The 17,380-nt window shown below is 39.2% G+C and overlaps 1 protein-coding gene across 1 annotated transcript in view; it reads right to left on the minus strand.

Annotated features, from left to right (window-relative positions):
• Positions 1 to 9,114, minus strand: part of LRRTM4 (leucine rich repeat transmembrane neuronal 4) — a 580,476-nt gene extending 571,362 nt beyond the window's left edge. The window contains exon 1 of the mRNA XM_070765623.1: positions 7,540 to 9,114. Within this exon, the coding sequence (XP_070621724.1) occupies positions 7,540 to 9,114 (1,575 nt within the window). The remainder of the gene's footprint in view (positions 1 to 7,539) is intronic.
• Between the last annotated feature and the right edge of the window lie 8,266 nt (positions 9,115 to 17,380).

Below are 17,380 nucleotides of genomic sequence, written 5' to 3' on the forward strand. Positions count from 1 at the left end.
TTCTTTCTTTCTTTCCTTCCTTCTTTCTTTCTTTATTTCCTTTCTTCTTTCTTTCTTTCTTTCTTTCCTTCTTTCTTTCTTTCCTTCTTTCCTTCTTTCTTTCTTTCTTTCCTTCTTTCTTTCTTTCTTTCTTTCCTTCTTTCTTTCTTTCCTTCTTTCTTTCCTTCTTTCTCTTTCCTTCTTTCTTTCTTTCCTTCTTTCTTTCTTTCCTTCCTTCTTTCTTTCTTTCTTTCCTTCTTTCTTTCTTTCCTTCTTTCTTTCTTTATTCATTTATTCATTCATTCATTCACTCATTCATTCTTTTATTTATTTATTCATTCATTCATTCATTCATTCATTTATTCATTCAATTTTGATGCCGCCCTTCTCCCTAGAGTCAGGGCGGCTTACAACATGTTAGCAATAACACTTCTTTAACAGAGCCAGCGTGTTGCCCCCACAATCCGGGTCCTCATTTTATCCACCTCAGAAGGATGGAAGGCTGATTCAACCTTGAGCCGGTGATGAGATTTGAACCGCTGACCTACAGATCTACAGTCAGCTTCAGTGGCCTGCAGTACAGCACTCTACCTGCTGCGCCACCCCAGCTCTATATAGCCAATGTCATTTCTCTGTGACTTGAGGTCATTTTTAAGGATTTACTGTTGCCACCTGATATAAATCCTCACATAACCCTGAAATATACAAATCCTCTCATTCAAATAGTGATCTTTAGAGAAAAGCTGATATCTTATCAGATGACTGATAATGCAAAAGATTTATTCTTGAAAACTGAGATAATTTCTCTGGTCTTTACACAGCAGTCAATTTTCATCCAATCTTTTCTTTTTAAAGGTTACATAATCTTACACCATACAAAATTTACTTATTTTATCCTACTTTTTTAAATTATTGTTCCCTTTCTTTCAATATGAGCATGAGCAAAATAATTGCTGATATCTCAATGCCATAAAAGGAGTTCCAAATAGCTTCCTTTAGCCATTGACTTATTACATCAACAAACCATGTGATGGCACCTGATTTCTTGGAATTAAGACCTTTACATTCTAGTTTCATTCGTGGTTTTTATTTTATTTTATTTTATTTTATTCCTGAAATGAATCAAATTCAGGATCATGTCAAAAACAGTAGTGGTAAATCCACTACAGAATCCAATGAATACTGAAATAAACATCATCTTAGGAGGAGGATGGCAGTCAGCTGTAACAGATGAACAGGTAAGAACATAAGAACATGAGAACAGCCATGCTGAATCAGGCCAAGCGTTCTGTGTCACACAGTGGCCCACCAATTGTCCATGGGGATCTTGAGCAGAAAGAGAAGGCAAAATCCTCCCTTTCTCTTGACCCCCAACAAATGGTACCCAAGGGAATCCTGTCTGCCACAACCAACATAGAGGCGGCACTTGGACATCCATTTCAATAACCATTGATACACTTGGCATCCATGAATCTGTCTAACCCTGCCTTGAAGCTATCAAGGCTGACAGATGTAACAACCTCTTCTGGAAGTGAATTCCATAAACCAATGACCCTCTGGGTGAAGAAATTTTTCCCTTTATTTGTCCTCACTTTCTTACCTATGAGCTTTAGGGAGTCCTAGTATTGTGTGACAGAGAAAAGAATTTTTCTCTATCCACCTTTTCCATTCCAGTAAGTGTATTCCTTTATTCCCAATTTACTTAAAAAAGGATCAAGCCTGTTTGACTTTGTCCTGCTAGAAAAAAGTTATATACCAACCATGCAGAATTCAAAGATTTGTGATTGCATATAGCTCTCACAAAAGATTTGGATGTCACTATCGTCCAAAAATTGCCATTAATTGTAACTTTTAAATTTGATAATTGGGGAAATAAGTTACAGGCTAGATTCCCTGCTTTCCTGCATTATTGTTAAAATGAAATTACATCTGGTTCCACTCATTCCTTTGTGGTAGCCTATCATATTTTGTGGGATGTATGACCCTACCACCACCATGCACCATTCAAAGTCCTTATCTCTTAGAATTGGAGCACATATATACAATGTACACATTGGACACAGTGGCTCAGTGGCTAAGATACTGAGCTTGTTGATCGAAAGTTCGGCAGTTCAGCAGTTCCAACCCCTAGTGCCACATAATGGGGTGAGCTGCCATTACTTGTCCCAGCTTCTGACAACCTAGCAGTTCGAAAGCAGGTTTTTTAAAAGTAGAAAAATAGGGTGGAAAGTTAACAGTGTTCTGTGTGCCTTTGGCATTTAATCATGCTGGCCACATGACCACGGAGATGTCTTCAAACAGTATTGGCTCTTTGGCTTTGAAACGGAGATGGACACTGCCCCCTAGAGTTGGAAACAACTAGCACATATGTGTGAGGGGAACCTACCCATTGAACAGAATTCCAAGAGTCAAACACAACTTTTCTATAATCCTTGGAGTTCAAAATCAAAATCCTTTTCATTATTTCAGTCATAGGACTACAATTATCAAAATGCCATGCATGCATTTGTTTAAGGGAAATACATTAGAAATAATGAAAATTAAAGTTGAATTAAAATTACAGGAATATGAATAAGGAGAATCCAGCAAGTGATTCAGCATTGAACTTTTGGGGAATACAAACTGGAGCATGCAACTTAGTGAATTTGTAAACATGGAAAACATTTCTGTTCACTAACAGATAAACAAATTAAGGAGAAAAAGTAAAAGCATTGTAAAAGTAAAAGTACAAGGGTTACAGAAATATGTGAGCTACTTGATCCATAAAGACAAGTGTGGGGTTTTTTTCTATTGGTATTTTCTGGAAATGCTTTTTCATCACTGCTGTTGGCTACATATCAAAACATTTCAATAATAATGGTTTTTCTTAATTTATGGACTCCTGAGAGTAAAGATAAAGCCACTGTTTTAAAAAACTAATAAGTCAGTGGCATTGTTTTACATGATTCATTTAAACTTCAATGTAACCTCTAAAATAGACATAACATAGTTAAAATGAAACATTTTTTTAAAAAAAACCCATCAGTTCTAAAATACCCAAGCAAGAAAATTCAGTTGGAATAGCTACCCCATTCAGCGGAGCAGTTAAATGGAGTCTCACTATCAAACGGTGGCTAATGACCACAATTGAGCCCAACATTTGTGTTATTAAGTGAGACATTTGTTAAGGGAGTTTTATTTTTATTTATTTATTTATTAGATTTGTATGACGCCCCTCTCTGGAGACTCTGGAAATTTCTTGCCACGGTTATAAAGTGAATCAGTGCAGTGGTTAAATTGGCAACATAGTTGTTAAGTGGATCAGAAGGTTGAAAAAGGTGACCACATGATCCTGTTACACTGCAACTGACATAGGTATGAACCAGTTGCCAAGCATCTGAATTTTGATCCCATAATTTGTCGTTTGGTGGGCCCCAGGGGAAGAGCCTTCTCTGTGGCGGCCCCGGCCCTCTGGAATCAACTCCCCCCAGAGATTAGAACGGCCCCCACCCTCCTTGTCTTTTGCAAATTACTCAAGACCCACCTTTGTCGCCAGGCATGGGGGAACTAAGATACACTTTCCCCCTAGGCCTTCACAATTTTATGTATGGTATGTTTGAATGTATGATTGGTTTTTATATAATGGGTTTTTAACTGTTTTTTTAGTATTGGATTTTGTTGTACTGTTTTACTGCTGTTGTTAACCGCCCCGAGTCTACGGAGAGGGGCGGCATACAAATCCAATAAATAATAATAATAATGGTATGTTTGTGAGTATGTTTGGTTTTTATAATAAGGGTTTTTAGTTGTTTTATTAAATTGGATTGTTACATGTTGTTTTTTATCATTGTTGTTAGCCGCCCCGAGTCTGCGGAGAAGGGCGGCATACAAATCCAATAAATAATAATAATCATGAAATGCTGTGAAAAACAGTCATAACTCACTTTTTCAGTGCTGTTGTAACTTTGAATGGTCATTAACTGAACCATTGTAAGTCAAGGACTATATGTACCTGATATACATTTTTAGAACAGGGAGGAAGAATTTGGGGAAAGCCCAGAAGCTGCAAACTAGCATCCTAGTACATAGCTATTGAAGGGTATTAATAATTTGCTGTCTGAAATGCCATTCCTACTAACAAGAAGCAAACAACCTAACTTTTGCCTGTTTGGGATAGCAACAATGTGGCTTGTTTTAAGGAACTGATTCAGTGAGACATTAGTGCCACTAGTCTTCTCTAGTGACTTCAACATTGTTGTTATTAAGCAGAATCTCTTACACATTTCTTTTGCCATTCCTTTGCAACACAATGCTAATGAGCTCCATGTGGACGAGATTTAAGGCTTTAGGAAGGCCAATGTTTGTGAGCAAATTATTGACCAAGTCTCTGAATTGAAACAATAGAAACATTTCATTATTGGTTGTGATAGAGATTTTTCAGTTGTAAATTAGCTTTGCCTTAATCTAGTGGATTGTATCTGTACTCCTTTTTTCTACACAGCTCCAAAGTTCTCTGGAATTGTGAGAATTGCTTCTTTCTCACATTTTATTTTCTCTTAGCTGTGATCATACTAATCCCTATTGTTAGTCTTTTCACCTCCATCTTCCTTTAATTGGGAATATTTGAATTGCAGATTTTTTTAGATGTTGGATGTTTTTAGATGTTTATATTGACCGGGTCAGTTAATTTCACCTTGGATTTTCCCACAATTTATTTGATATGCTATCAAGAGTACAGCAATTTATTGGTCCTGTTCATACAATCTATTTATCCAAATCTTCAAATCTGTATGTTGGTGGTTCTAAAATAGTCACACTAATTTTTTAAAAATCATCATTTTGGAAATACAAAGCCCTCACTCAGTTTGTCTTGGAAATTCCTAGTCCAGTCAGGACTGTATTAACAAGACTTTAATAAAGCTAACTCTTTCTCATTGGCCAGCTGAGGAATGGTAGATGGGAATATGGCCACTTTTAAGAGTTTATTGTTTTAATCTATTTAAAATAATGCTACCTATATTTGTATGGAAGAGGGATTTCCATGAGCTGAAATATAATCTGCATCTTTGTAAAGTGCAAAGACCATTTGCTTCTATAAATGCATACGTATATATAAAAATAGGATGGCTTGTGGCTATCGAGGAACTTGTAAATAACTTCCCCCACCACAAAAACATTTTGGAAATGACTCAATGTAAGAATTTTATCTACAAATATATTATTTTCTATATTATATTACTAATATTGTAATTTACTGAATATACTGAAAATTATCTCTGGAGTTCAGTTGGATAGAAGTAGCTTCCATAATTCATAAATAAATACATTTAGCTGGAAATGGGTTTTTGAAAGGTATCAAAACCAGGTAGTAGGATCTCCGGATTATGTTACTATTTCTTTAACTGTGACAAAATAACTGCACCCTTGTCATTTCATCCTTTAGGGGTGGAATGTAAAATCTGGGGATGACTTCATACTGCTTCAGATATTCAGCATAAAAATTCAAAATTATTTTCACATATAACTTTCATTAGAAAATGGAAATTATCTATACATTATGTTTCTAGTCCTTGCTTGGGTGTATGACAAATGAAAACAACACATGAGAAATACTTATGCCATTGTTAGTTTATAAAAAAATGATAAAATAGGATTTAAAAACCCCAAAGAAATTAGATTAAAGCAAACCCTATCAAATTCAGAGAAACCTACTTTGGAGAAGGCATAGCCTACTGTTTTATACATTTATCTATAAAACAATACTTGTATAATATTTGATTTTTAACTTATATATCTCATTGCCATAGAAAAGAAGCATCTGTCAGACTTTCTATATTTCCCCTAGGATGGCTCATGTTTATTCTTTAGTCAACAGGAAACACTTTAAACTTCTTCTCAAGCAGAGCAAATGATGTGATTTGAGCATAACCAAAGCCCAGTAAAGTCATATCCAACGATCCATTGAATTCACTAGACTCTAATAGGGATTTATCAGCTTGTTTTGGACTCTTCAGGAGTTATAAATATGTTTCTGAAGAAGCTGAATTAGACTAAAGGGAATAGCCTTTCTCAACAGGTAGAAAAATAATTAAAGTGTCCACTCCTTCATTATTTATGTTTTTTTAAATGGATACATTAATTAATATAAAATAATAAAATGAAGCAAGTTAATGCTTTCAGTGCAATTTCAATTGTCCTTCTATTGAAATACTCTAAAAACTAAATCCGATACTATTGGGAAAGCAAAGGAATCACCATTGTAATATGGTCAAAGCAGATTTTTCTCTTAGGTATCTGTAATTCTTATTTAACTTATTCATTCTTGATTCCAATAATCAATTTGACACTTCTAATTGATTTGGAATATAAAGTTGATTGGATTTTCTAATCCATTCAGAAAGGCATCAGAAACTATACATTCCAAAGGCTGAACTGATGAAAGGCATCGGATTTGAGCCAGCAGTTCATTGGAGACTCTTCGTCTTATTTGGAAGGTGCAATCATTTGCGCTGTCTTTAAATTGAAGTGCTTTTTAATGTAACAAGATATCAAAGCATAAGAGCAATCTATCTTGGCAAATTTTGGGCACAGGCTTCATTGCATAATCCATATTCTGGTCAGAAACAGGTTGGATTTTCAGGAAAGACAATTAGGAAGATTGTAAATCCTGCCGCCGCTCAAGTCAAATAACGCCTCCCACCCTGTCCCCATGCTGCCAAGAACCATAACTAGAGTACACATTATTCGTCTTCTCTCCTCCCATCCTGTTTGCAGCAGCCTTCTCTGAAGCAGTGGATCCTTAGATGCTCTTTCTCCCATCCCTGGTAGAAGAGCAACATAACCTCCCATTCTCTCTAAATATCATAGTCATAGTTGAACCCAAGCTTCCAATTGATATAAAATAATTATGCTCAATTATGAAATGTTAGTGGAGAACCTGTCTTTTCCCCAGCAAACATTTTAATGTTTTTTAAAACTTCAGCACTGCCAATCACAAAAGGCCACATTTAAACCCTCTTTTACTCAACAAGCCGCTTGAGAAAAAAGTAGTACATCGAATACCCACCTTCCTTACATGTCAAGGAAGTGACATGTAAAAATGAGATATCAGGACCAAAATGCAGGTAAGGGGAGAATGTGCATAGTAAACTATTTAGAATTCCATTTGAAAAAAATTATGTTTCTGATACAAAGGCAATTTTTATGGTATAACAGAGCATCCCCTTTGTTGATGTTATCTCACAATATAAAATCACGATAGAAGTAATACTAACTTTTAACCAGTGTAAAATAAAAATAAAATAAAATAAAAGCTAGACCCAAGGGACTTTCCTGATGCTGTTCATCCCCAAATCATTTTTTAATTCTTAAACCAATAGCTTTCAAGTCCAAATTCTTGAAAGTTAGGCACCATTACTTCCCCGACTGTTGCAATTTAATTAATAACCTTTCACCCCCAAGAAACCCCAAAGCCAGAAGACTCATTAATCTTTCTAATGATTAGAGTCACCTCAAGAGTGTCAAACATTTACCTCTCCTTCCCAGCAGCAGAAATGGATTTAGGAGGATCATGGTTCATACCTCACATTCCCGGGAGCCAGAAATGGTATACGTGCAGGGTCCAGATCCATTAACCGATACATCCATGGTCTCAGAGTTTGTCGGCTTGTAGTCCACATAATACTCCTGTAAAGGGGAGTTCATTTGCCTTTCAGATTCTCGGGCTTTTTTCCTACGCCTTTTCACCAGGGAGTGTTGCTGGAGCTGTTTCATGCTGGCTGGGTAGCGCTTCCACGAAATATAAATGACCAACAAAATCATAGCCACCGAGAGGAAAAGGGCAACGCTTCCAGCAATTATTTTGTGAAAGGAAACATGCTCGTATTCTGGTTCGGGTCCAGATGTTGGGAAATCTGGAGAAGGGCTTGGTGTAAAAAACGTTGGTTCGTAGTCTTCCACTTTGGGAATGGTGGGTTTTGGAATATAGATGGGTCTCTGCTGGGTTTTAGGGACCTGGTAAGGTTTTTCAGTGACCACCACTGGGATTTCTGCACAAATGTTGTAGGTTTCTACAGCATCGCTCACCTTTTCGCCCTGAATATGCTTAGGGCCTGCACAAATCATGGTACTTTCTTTGTTCCCCTTGAAGTTTTTAAGCCAGTTGAACAGAGGGCAAATGCTCCGGGTACATTCCCACATATTTCCAGAAAGAGTAATAGATATCAAAGAAATCCAGGCATTGACAGTCTCCTGTGAGATGTTGGTAAGTTTGTTGGAATCCAAATTGAGCTTCTGCAAGTTTGGCAGGCTCTGAAACGTCCCAGGTTCAATCCCCGCAATGTCGTTTCCCGATAAATCCAAATTGTGCAAAGAACTCCAAGTCCAGGTCAACCCTTGACTTAAGGAACGGATCCGATTCCACTGCAAGTAAATGGAGCGGAGATTAAAGAGACGAGGAAAGTGAGCGAAGTTGATCTTAGAAAACTGGTTGTGTTCCAAGTGGAGCTCCGTGAGCTTCAAAAGGCCAGCGAAGGCATTGCGAGATAAACTCCGCAGACGATTGTAGCCTAAATCCAGAAAATCAAGGTTGCGACAATCTTGGAAAACCCGAATAGGAACCGTTTTCAATGAGTTGGACCGCAAATGCAAGATCAGGAGCTTGCGAAGACCTTTAAACTGCTCTGACTGAAGCACCTGTAGCTTGTTGTATGACAGGTCTAGATTGCGTAGGTTGGGGACTGGGTGAAATGTTTTATTGTGTAGGTACGTAATTTTGTTGGAGCTTAGGATTAATTCCTTCAGCCTTCGTATGCCTTGGAAGGCCTCCTCATCCACCAAAGTGATGTAGTTATGATCAAGGTAAAGCCATATGAGTTGGTGTAGGCCTGCAAACTGATTTGGCTTGAGCTTCTGGATGCTGTTGTACCGTAACGATAAGCCTTGAGATCCTCCAGAAATGTTCTGAGGAATGTCTCTGAATGCATGGGATTCACAGTACACAATTTTGCCATCACATCTGCAGTTCCTGGGGCAAGCTCGCTGAGCCCCACTCAACATCACAAAGAGCACAGTAGGGAGGAGAACAAACACTGCACTCATGCCTCTCAGATGCTTAATTACATGGAAACCTACAATATGAAGATAACAAACATACATCGTGAAGCTATTCAAATCAGAATCATAATATTAACATCAGGATTTCAAATAACAAATAAAAGAGTTGAATTTAAAACATGATGCCTACAGTTCTACCTTCCTCTCTCTCTGTCTCTGTCTCTGTCTCTGTCTCTCTCTCTCTCTCTCTTTCTCTCTCTGTGTGTGTGTGTGTGAGCTTGGTGTTTTACATTGAGATGTTTGCTATACTGACTCTTTTTTTCCAATATTTCCTTTTCCCTAACCAGTCAACATATACAACCGGACTATATTTATTCATTTACCTCTGGGTAATTTATGACCTTTGTTGTCAAATTAAGTTCCTCTTCCCAATTTTAACTCATAGCAACACGCATAGCCAGAATAGCCTTATCGTTAGGATGTTGTAGATTTAATACTAAACATATTTGTCAAGTCACTGTGAAGTAGATTTTGGGAAGAGAATGCACTTGTTAAATATTCTTAAATCAGTAAAAGGTTTCTTAATAAACTAGCTCACAAGTATACATCTCCTGGGCCCTTCAAGAGATGCACAGATGACCTTAAAAATATGTGTTAATGTAGCGTGACAAATAGAAGTTAGAAAAATTGAAGAGAGAGAGGGGGGGAAGCGCACGGTAAGATATTTTATTTCATGTGAGCTAAGCATAATCCAAGCAGACAAGTATGAATGTCTTATGTGTCAAATCTTATGTATGAAAAAATCTAAGGATGCTAAATAGCAACAGCAAGGAACTTCTGGATATCATAATAAAATGTATGTGATCATCAGGCATGCTTTCATATCTTCACAATAACAGCTAACATAATTATACTATCGATATATTTTAATATAGAGTAGCATAGTTTTATTGTTTTAGCATCCAAATTTCTTCTATAATTACAGCCATGCAGACCCAATATTTATTTTGGGTAAAATGTGGGAGGATGTTATTGCTTTAAATTAATAATAAACATGAATGGAAACTGAATCCCAGACTAAGCAAAAAAGAAAAAGTGAATTTCCCTTCTCTTTTTCCAGTTCCAATCTACATTTAATAGAATGTAGCGGAAAACTTATTTTATAGTCATCCTTCTGAGCTTCTCACGCTCGCCATGTCCTCTGAATAACTACGTGAGTCTTGGGAGAACTAAGCTACATATAGGCTTAGGGTTTTCCAAAATAAGGAGAGAAATTGGACCTTTCTAGTCTGGAGATAAGCTTCAAAGAATAGCTTTGCAGAGTTGTCTTGCACCCTTCAATCAGGAATTCTGATATTGTTTTCTTAATAGTAAATAATATTATTAGGTGGTGGGGAAAAGAAGAAAAGAAGGGACAAAAACTAGCCAAATAAGCCGTTATTTTATTCAGTGTTTATTTGCTTGGAGGCAAACTGCTAATCCAAAAGAGCTTTTGACTGTTTGTCTCTTGACAGGTTCATTTCAATGGCAAGATTCTCCCTTTCCTTCCTTCATTTAAATTCTGATCTTTTCTCATTGCCTGATGCCAGGAGGATCAACAGCAGAAACATATTCCGTCCTACACATGGAGGGAAATATATAATTCTGTCACATTTGGAGGATGTTTCTCCAAGGAGGGGAAGAAAAATCTCTAAAATAAGTGTTGGAGATTTAACAGTTTCTTTCGGAGGATGGTGCGTGCATGGGTCTGAAGGATATCAACTTAGTTCCCTGGAGCAGGTTCATCAGCAAATGCCTTCCACCACTACCCCACCTCCCTTTTTTTCCCCTCCTTCAACAGAGGGGTCGAGGATCTGGATTTATCATTAGCACCACCTTTTTAAATAAATTCTTGACGGAAATCTGAGCAAACACTAAATGGAGATGAAGCATAAATTGAATAGCGGGGCACCAGGGCAGTAGAAGAAATGACAGAATTGGGTGGGGGGACTAAATAGAGAGAGAGGACGAAGGACCAAGCTGGTCTGTATATCTGCCACTAATAATGGAGTAAGGGTGTTCGTCTGAGGATTAAAGATCTCCCAAAGCACCAGAAGGGAGAGTACAGGATGGGATGAGGCAGAAGAAGGCAGAATCTATATAAAAGTAGCTTGTGTGAGTCACCCAGCAAAAGGAATGCAGTAGTGTTATTTTGATGGGGTTTCTTCTCCAGCAAACGGGCAGGCAAGAGATGTGTCCTCACACAGAGACACACACACAAACACACACACACACACAACACCCTCAGCCCTGGGCACAGCTGCAGCCTTACCCAAAAGAAAAGTTGACTTACCCATCATTCCCTCATCTGCAATTGTATCCCCTTAGTTTCTTCTTCTAGATTGTTGTTTGTTGCTTGGAATGACCCGGGGAGGTTGTTGGTTGTTGTGGTGGTTGTTTCTTCCCCACCCACCCCCCTTTCAAGCAGGTCCTTTTCCTTTAAAGCATGGTGTCACAGAGACTAGCCCAGCTGCTACCTACTTCCATGCCATCCAAGCGGATGCCAGTAACCTACACAAAGTTCCTGTGAGGGAGACAGAGGAAGGAAGGAAGGAAGGAAGGAAGGAAGGAAGGAAGGAAGGAAGGAAGGAAGGAAGGGTTAGGGAATGGGGTATTGGAATGTAGGGGAGACAGGGTTTGGTGGAAGGAAGGAAGGAAGGAAGGAAGGAAGGAAGGAAGGAAGGAAGGAAGGAAGGAAGGAAGGAAGGGATAATTTAACCTCGGAAAGCCATGGAGCACCTCGCCGGGACCGTTGGCATCAATCGTCCAGCCTTTCGTTGGAGCTCGAGAGGACCATGGAGGCGAAGCAACTTCTCAGCCAGGGAGAGGAGGAGGGGGGGACGGACGAAAAGGCCGCGAAGTGTCCCCCTGCTGCAAAACAGCCTCCTCAGTCGGCTGCCTCTCTCCATCCCCAAGCACAGCGACCCATTCCTTCCATCCAGCTGTCAATAAATAAATAAAAATGGGTGACTCCTCAGGGTCTCGCCTCCAAGATTTTTGCCCTCCTTTCTTCGTCGTTTCAAAAGCTAGTTTTTATCCATGGAGGCGCTCGGGTTCCAAGTGTGTGTGTGCGCGAATGTGTCCGTGCGCGCGCGCGCCCGCGTGTATTTTCTGGAGCTCTGTGCTGCGCGTGCGAGGGTGTTCTCTACAATCATTTTTTTCCCCCTCTCTCTATTTCTCTCTTTCCCTCTCTTCCCCTCTCCTTCCCCCCCCCCTCCTCTTCTTTTTCTTCCCTCTTTCCCAAATCACAGATGAAATGTTCAGGGAGCTTGTTGGTGCTAATGTTCTACTTTGCGATACATTGAGTGCCCTCCACTGGAGAAAACGGATCACATATTAAAAGCACGAACTAGCGAGCGGGTTGGCATTGCTATGCAGGCTCCCTTTTGCGCGGAGAAAATTAAAGATGCAGGAGTGCAATTTCTCACAGCTGCCCCCTCTGCTGAATAAGCTTCTTCGCGCCACCGTTGCCCTGTTTATCCTTTTTAAAATAATTTTGCTGGAGCTTCGGAGAGAATTCTTCACACAACACCGAAACAACTTTGAGGAACCATTTTCATCGCCCTTCGTATGTTGATTAAAGCGTAATCCCCCAAAATGCTTTTTTTCAGGAGGCAACGAGACTTCCTTCTTTTTCTGTGGAGAGGTTTGGCTTCTCAGCCATTCAGAATTGAAGAAACTTCTTGGAACGTCTTCATATAAAAACAAAGAAAGTCCAGTTGCCTTTTGAAAAAACACCTTTGAGACAGCCACGACCTGGACGACTGAGAACCCCCATAGATGTTTTTCAATGTAAAATCCAGTGAGGATTTGGCCAAGAGACTATGGAAAAAAGCCAAGAATTGTACGTTGGGGGAAATTAAAAGACAACAGAAATCACTTTTTAAAGCTCAATTCAAACCTTGAATCCAATCCAATGTATCTATAATTATCTATAGCTATATCTAATCTACTGTATATGTCTGTAAAGAAACTTCCCCTTAGACCAGAGGTGGGCAATTAATTTTGCCATAGGGCCACATGAGAAATTGGGATGGTTTTAGAGGGCCGGACTAATATAATTAACTAAGTTCTACCCAATACTGTATATTATTGGGTAGAACTGAGTTAATTATAGTATAAGTTATAATTATATACTGTATTATATTTATATATTATATATTATCTATATAATTATATATTATCTTTTATATATATAATTATATATTATATATATTATATATATTATTATATATTATATCTTGAACACTCGGTTCTTTTCTAGAAAAGTTAGACTGACCTCCACGGGCCGGTCACAGATAGCGGGCAGGCCGCATCCAGCCCTTGGGCCGCATCTTGCTGAGGTCTGTCTTAGACCATCACTGTTGATTTTTTAATTTAAAAACTAAAACGATATTCTAACAATTAGACACTTTCTTAGATACTTAACTTTCTTCAAGATCTTAACTTTCTTCAAGATCCAATTTTGCCAAATGCACTTTTCTTCTTCTTCAACAAAATATATTAAAAAATATCCCCAAATCCCAAAAACTTTAACTTTAGGCTGACTACTGTCAACCTCACCCCTTTCCTAAGAGGTCTGTAAGGGGTGCATAAGCACACCAGGGTGCCTACCATCCCTGTCCTACTGCCCTCATTTATCTGTATTTGCTTTGTTCATATATATATGTTTACACCAATATTTATTTATTTATTCATTCATTCATTCATTCATTCATTCATTCATTCATTCATTCATTCATCCAATACACAAATACATAGGAAGACAAATAGACATGTAGTAATATATATAAGGGTAAAAGTGAACTTAGAGGAAAGAAAGAGAATAGTATATATGATAAGTGAGAGAAAGGAAAGACAATTGGACAGGGGACGAAGGGGCACACCAGTATGTACGCCCCCTATCTGCTATCTTGTATATGTTCTGAATGAATGAATATTCTATATGTCCACTATTTTTATATTTAATAATTCATTCTCCATGATAGTTGGAGTCAGCCTTCAGATAGGGTTTTCCTCATCCAATCACATTGAGGATTGAGCCTGTCAATCAAAACAGCATGATATGCATATCTGTCCACCATATAATATCTCCAGTTTGAGACTCAGTCCTCCATGATGAAGGACGTGGAATTCCTATCTGACTGCTGATTAATAGGTAGCCACAAGAAAATAAAATTTAACACTACAAGAGTTTCTTCTGCTGTTATCTCATCACAATTGACTTTATTTTTAACTGGGCTGCAATATTTTACCTCAGTAACCGGACCGCTTGTCACAGGCTGTACTTCTCAAAGTCAGCTCAGGAGAGTAATCCAGCCATACTGATCACAAAGGGCTTGTCCGATCATTTTATACTATCTCCTGGCTGGTAATCTATTTATTTATTTATTTTATTTATTTATTTATTTTGTCCAATACACAATGAGGGTTTTAGTGGGTATATATATACACATAGTAAAATACATGATGAAGGTTATAGAGGAGATACTCATAGTAAAATATATCTAAGAAATAATAGAAAAGAAGATAAAGTAATAGAACATATCAATGAAAGAATAGAAGAAGAGATATAGGAATAGAAGAAAGGTATAGGAGATATAGGAGAGCAATAGGACAGGGGACGGAAGGCACTCTAGTACACTTGTACTCGCCCCTTACTGACCTCTGGATAGGTCAACCGTAGATAATCTAAGGGTAACGTGTGGGGGTTTGGGGATGACACTATGGAGTCCGGTAATGAGTTCCACGCTTCGACAACTCGGTTACTGAAGTCATATTTTTTACAGTCAAGTTTGGAGCGGTTAATATTAAGTTTAAATCTGTTGTGTGCTCTTGTGTTGTTGTGGTTGAAGCTGAAGTAGTCACCGACAGGCAGGACGTTGCAGCATATGATCTTGTGGGCAATACTTAGATCTTGTTTAAGGCGTCTTAGTTCTAAACTTTCTAGGCCCAGGATTGAAAGTCTAGTCTCATAGGGTATTCTATTTCGAGTGGAGGAGTGAAGGGCTCTTCTGGTGAAGTATCTTTGGACATTTTCAAGGGTGTTAATGTCTGAGATGCGATATGGGTTCCAAACAGATGAGCTGTATTCGAGGATGGGTCTGGCAAAAGTTTTGTAAGCTCTGGTAAGTAGTGTGAGATTGCCAGAGCAGAAGCTACGTAGGATTAGGTTTACAACTCTTGAAGCTTTCTTGGCTATATTGTTGCAGTGGGCTTTGGCACTTAAATCTTTTGTTATTAGTATACCGAGGTCTTTAACCGAGTGGGGATTATCTGTGATAATTTGATTATTGAGTTCGTATTTGGAGTTCACATTCTTCTTCCCAATGTGTAGGGTTAGGTTTAGGGTTAGGGTTAGGGTTAAGGTGATTACCGGAGTTTGCTCCAGTCACCAGATTTTAAATTTCCCGCTCATGTCCACCATCTTACAGGCGCAGGGGGCTTGCCGCCGCACCAAGAACCAATAGATTCAGACTGTGTTATCCAGCCTGTCAGCAGATTCCTTCACTTACTGGTCTGAGGAGAATCTCTGTGGAGGATTCACAGTAGATTTCCCAGCAGCCGATGCCATGCAAGGAGAACAAAACAAAACAACAACGACAAAAGTAAAGGCATCCCATTCTGAATGGAAGGCTTCTTTGCCTGTTGAAATGCCTCAGTTATCCAGAGCGGGAGAGTGGAGTGACAAAAAGTGTGAGCGAGCGCACAAACCTGGCAATAAAGTGGAAACACGGTCATCTTTATCACCTCACTTTTCCTCAACTTCAACAAGCAAGGTCAGTCAGCTTTGGATTATGAGAGGGTGTCTCTAATTCAGTGTTTCCCAACCTTGGCTACTCGAAGCTATTTGGACTTCAACTCCCAGAATTCCCCAGCCAGCGAATGCTGGCTGGGGAATTCTGGGAGTTGAAGTCCAGATACCTTCAAGTGGCCAAGGTTGGGAAACACTGCTCTAATTAACATAAATGTGGGGGGGAGGCAGGTTTTAAATCCCCAGCTCAGCAAATGCCCCCCCCCCCCTCAGGTGGCTTTAGCCTTTGGATCCAATAACCCACCCATAGCAACTGCTTCACAGTTACCACTGCTAGTTAGTAACATAACAGCCTTGCCTACTACACCTGGCATTCAGGTAGGTAGATCCTAATAACATTCAAAATATTATTGCCAATATTATACAACAGTGAATGCCTGGTTTTCAGCAAATGGGTGTTTTTCCACTCTACATGGTGATTACCGGAGCTTGCTCCAGTCGCCCACAAGACTAGGCCCAGCCTCTGCTGAACCAGCCTCCTTTGCAATACAAATCCTTTGGAGGATTAGAGGATCATAATTATTCAGATGCCTCAGATAATGAGAGCCAAACCTCAGCATTGGAGGAGGCAGAGTGTCAGGATGAGGCCCTCTCTGCTGAGGGGGCTTTACCAATAGAGCAGCCTACTCCTGCAGGCCTTTTCCCACCAGCCTTATTTAAATCATTTCTCCTTAAGGCTAGGAATGCTTCTGGCCTGGCCACGCCCCCTATCACAGGAACTGGAAACAAAGCTTCTACTTCCCATTCCATATATTGCTAAACAAGTCCAGGCAGTGGCCTTTATTCCAGCTCCTGGGCTGTTCATGGATAACATTCAGAAGCAGTTCACTGCTCCTGTGGCGGGCTCAATACCTTCAACTAAACAATGTCGGTTGGCGGGCCCCAGGGGAAGACCCTTCTCTGTGGCGGCCCCGACTCTCTGGAACCAACTCCCCCCAGAGATTAGAACTGCTCCTACTCTCCCTGCCTTCCGTAAACTCCTTAAAACCCACCTCTGTCGTCAGGCATGGGGGAATTGAAACACCTCCCCCGGGCATGTACAATTTATGCATGGTATGTTTGTGTGTGTGTTTGTTAGTAAAATGGGGTTCTTTTTTTAAAATATTTTAAATTATATTTGGATTTGTTATGAATTGTTGTATCTTGCTGTGAGCCGCCCTGAGTCTGCGGAGAGGGGCGGCATACAAATCTAAATAATAAATAGATAGATAGATAGATAGATAGATAGATAGATAGATAGATAGATAGACAGACAGACAGACAGACAGACAGACAGACAGACAGACAGACAGACAGACAGACAGACAGACAGACAAAGAAAGAAAGAAAGAAAGAAAGAAAGAAAGAAACTAACTAACTAACTAACTAACTAACTAACTAACTAACTAACTAACTAACTAACTAACTTTTGAAAAGAAGCATTTCAATGTAGCTCCTGAGCTAGCAAACTTGCTCAAAGCCCTAACTGTAGATCCTCCTGTGGCTGCACGTCATTCCCAAAATTCCATACCTGGG

Source organism: Erythrolamprus reginae, chromosome 12 (assembly GCF_031021105.1).
Source record: "Erythrolamprus reginae isolate rEryReg1 chromosome 12, rEryReg1.hap1, whole genome shotgun sequence".
Taxonomy (NCBI): domain Eukaryota; kingdom Metazoa; phylum Chordata; class Lepidosauria; order Squamata; family Dipsadidae; genus Erythrolamprus; species Erythrolamprus reginae.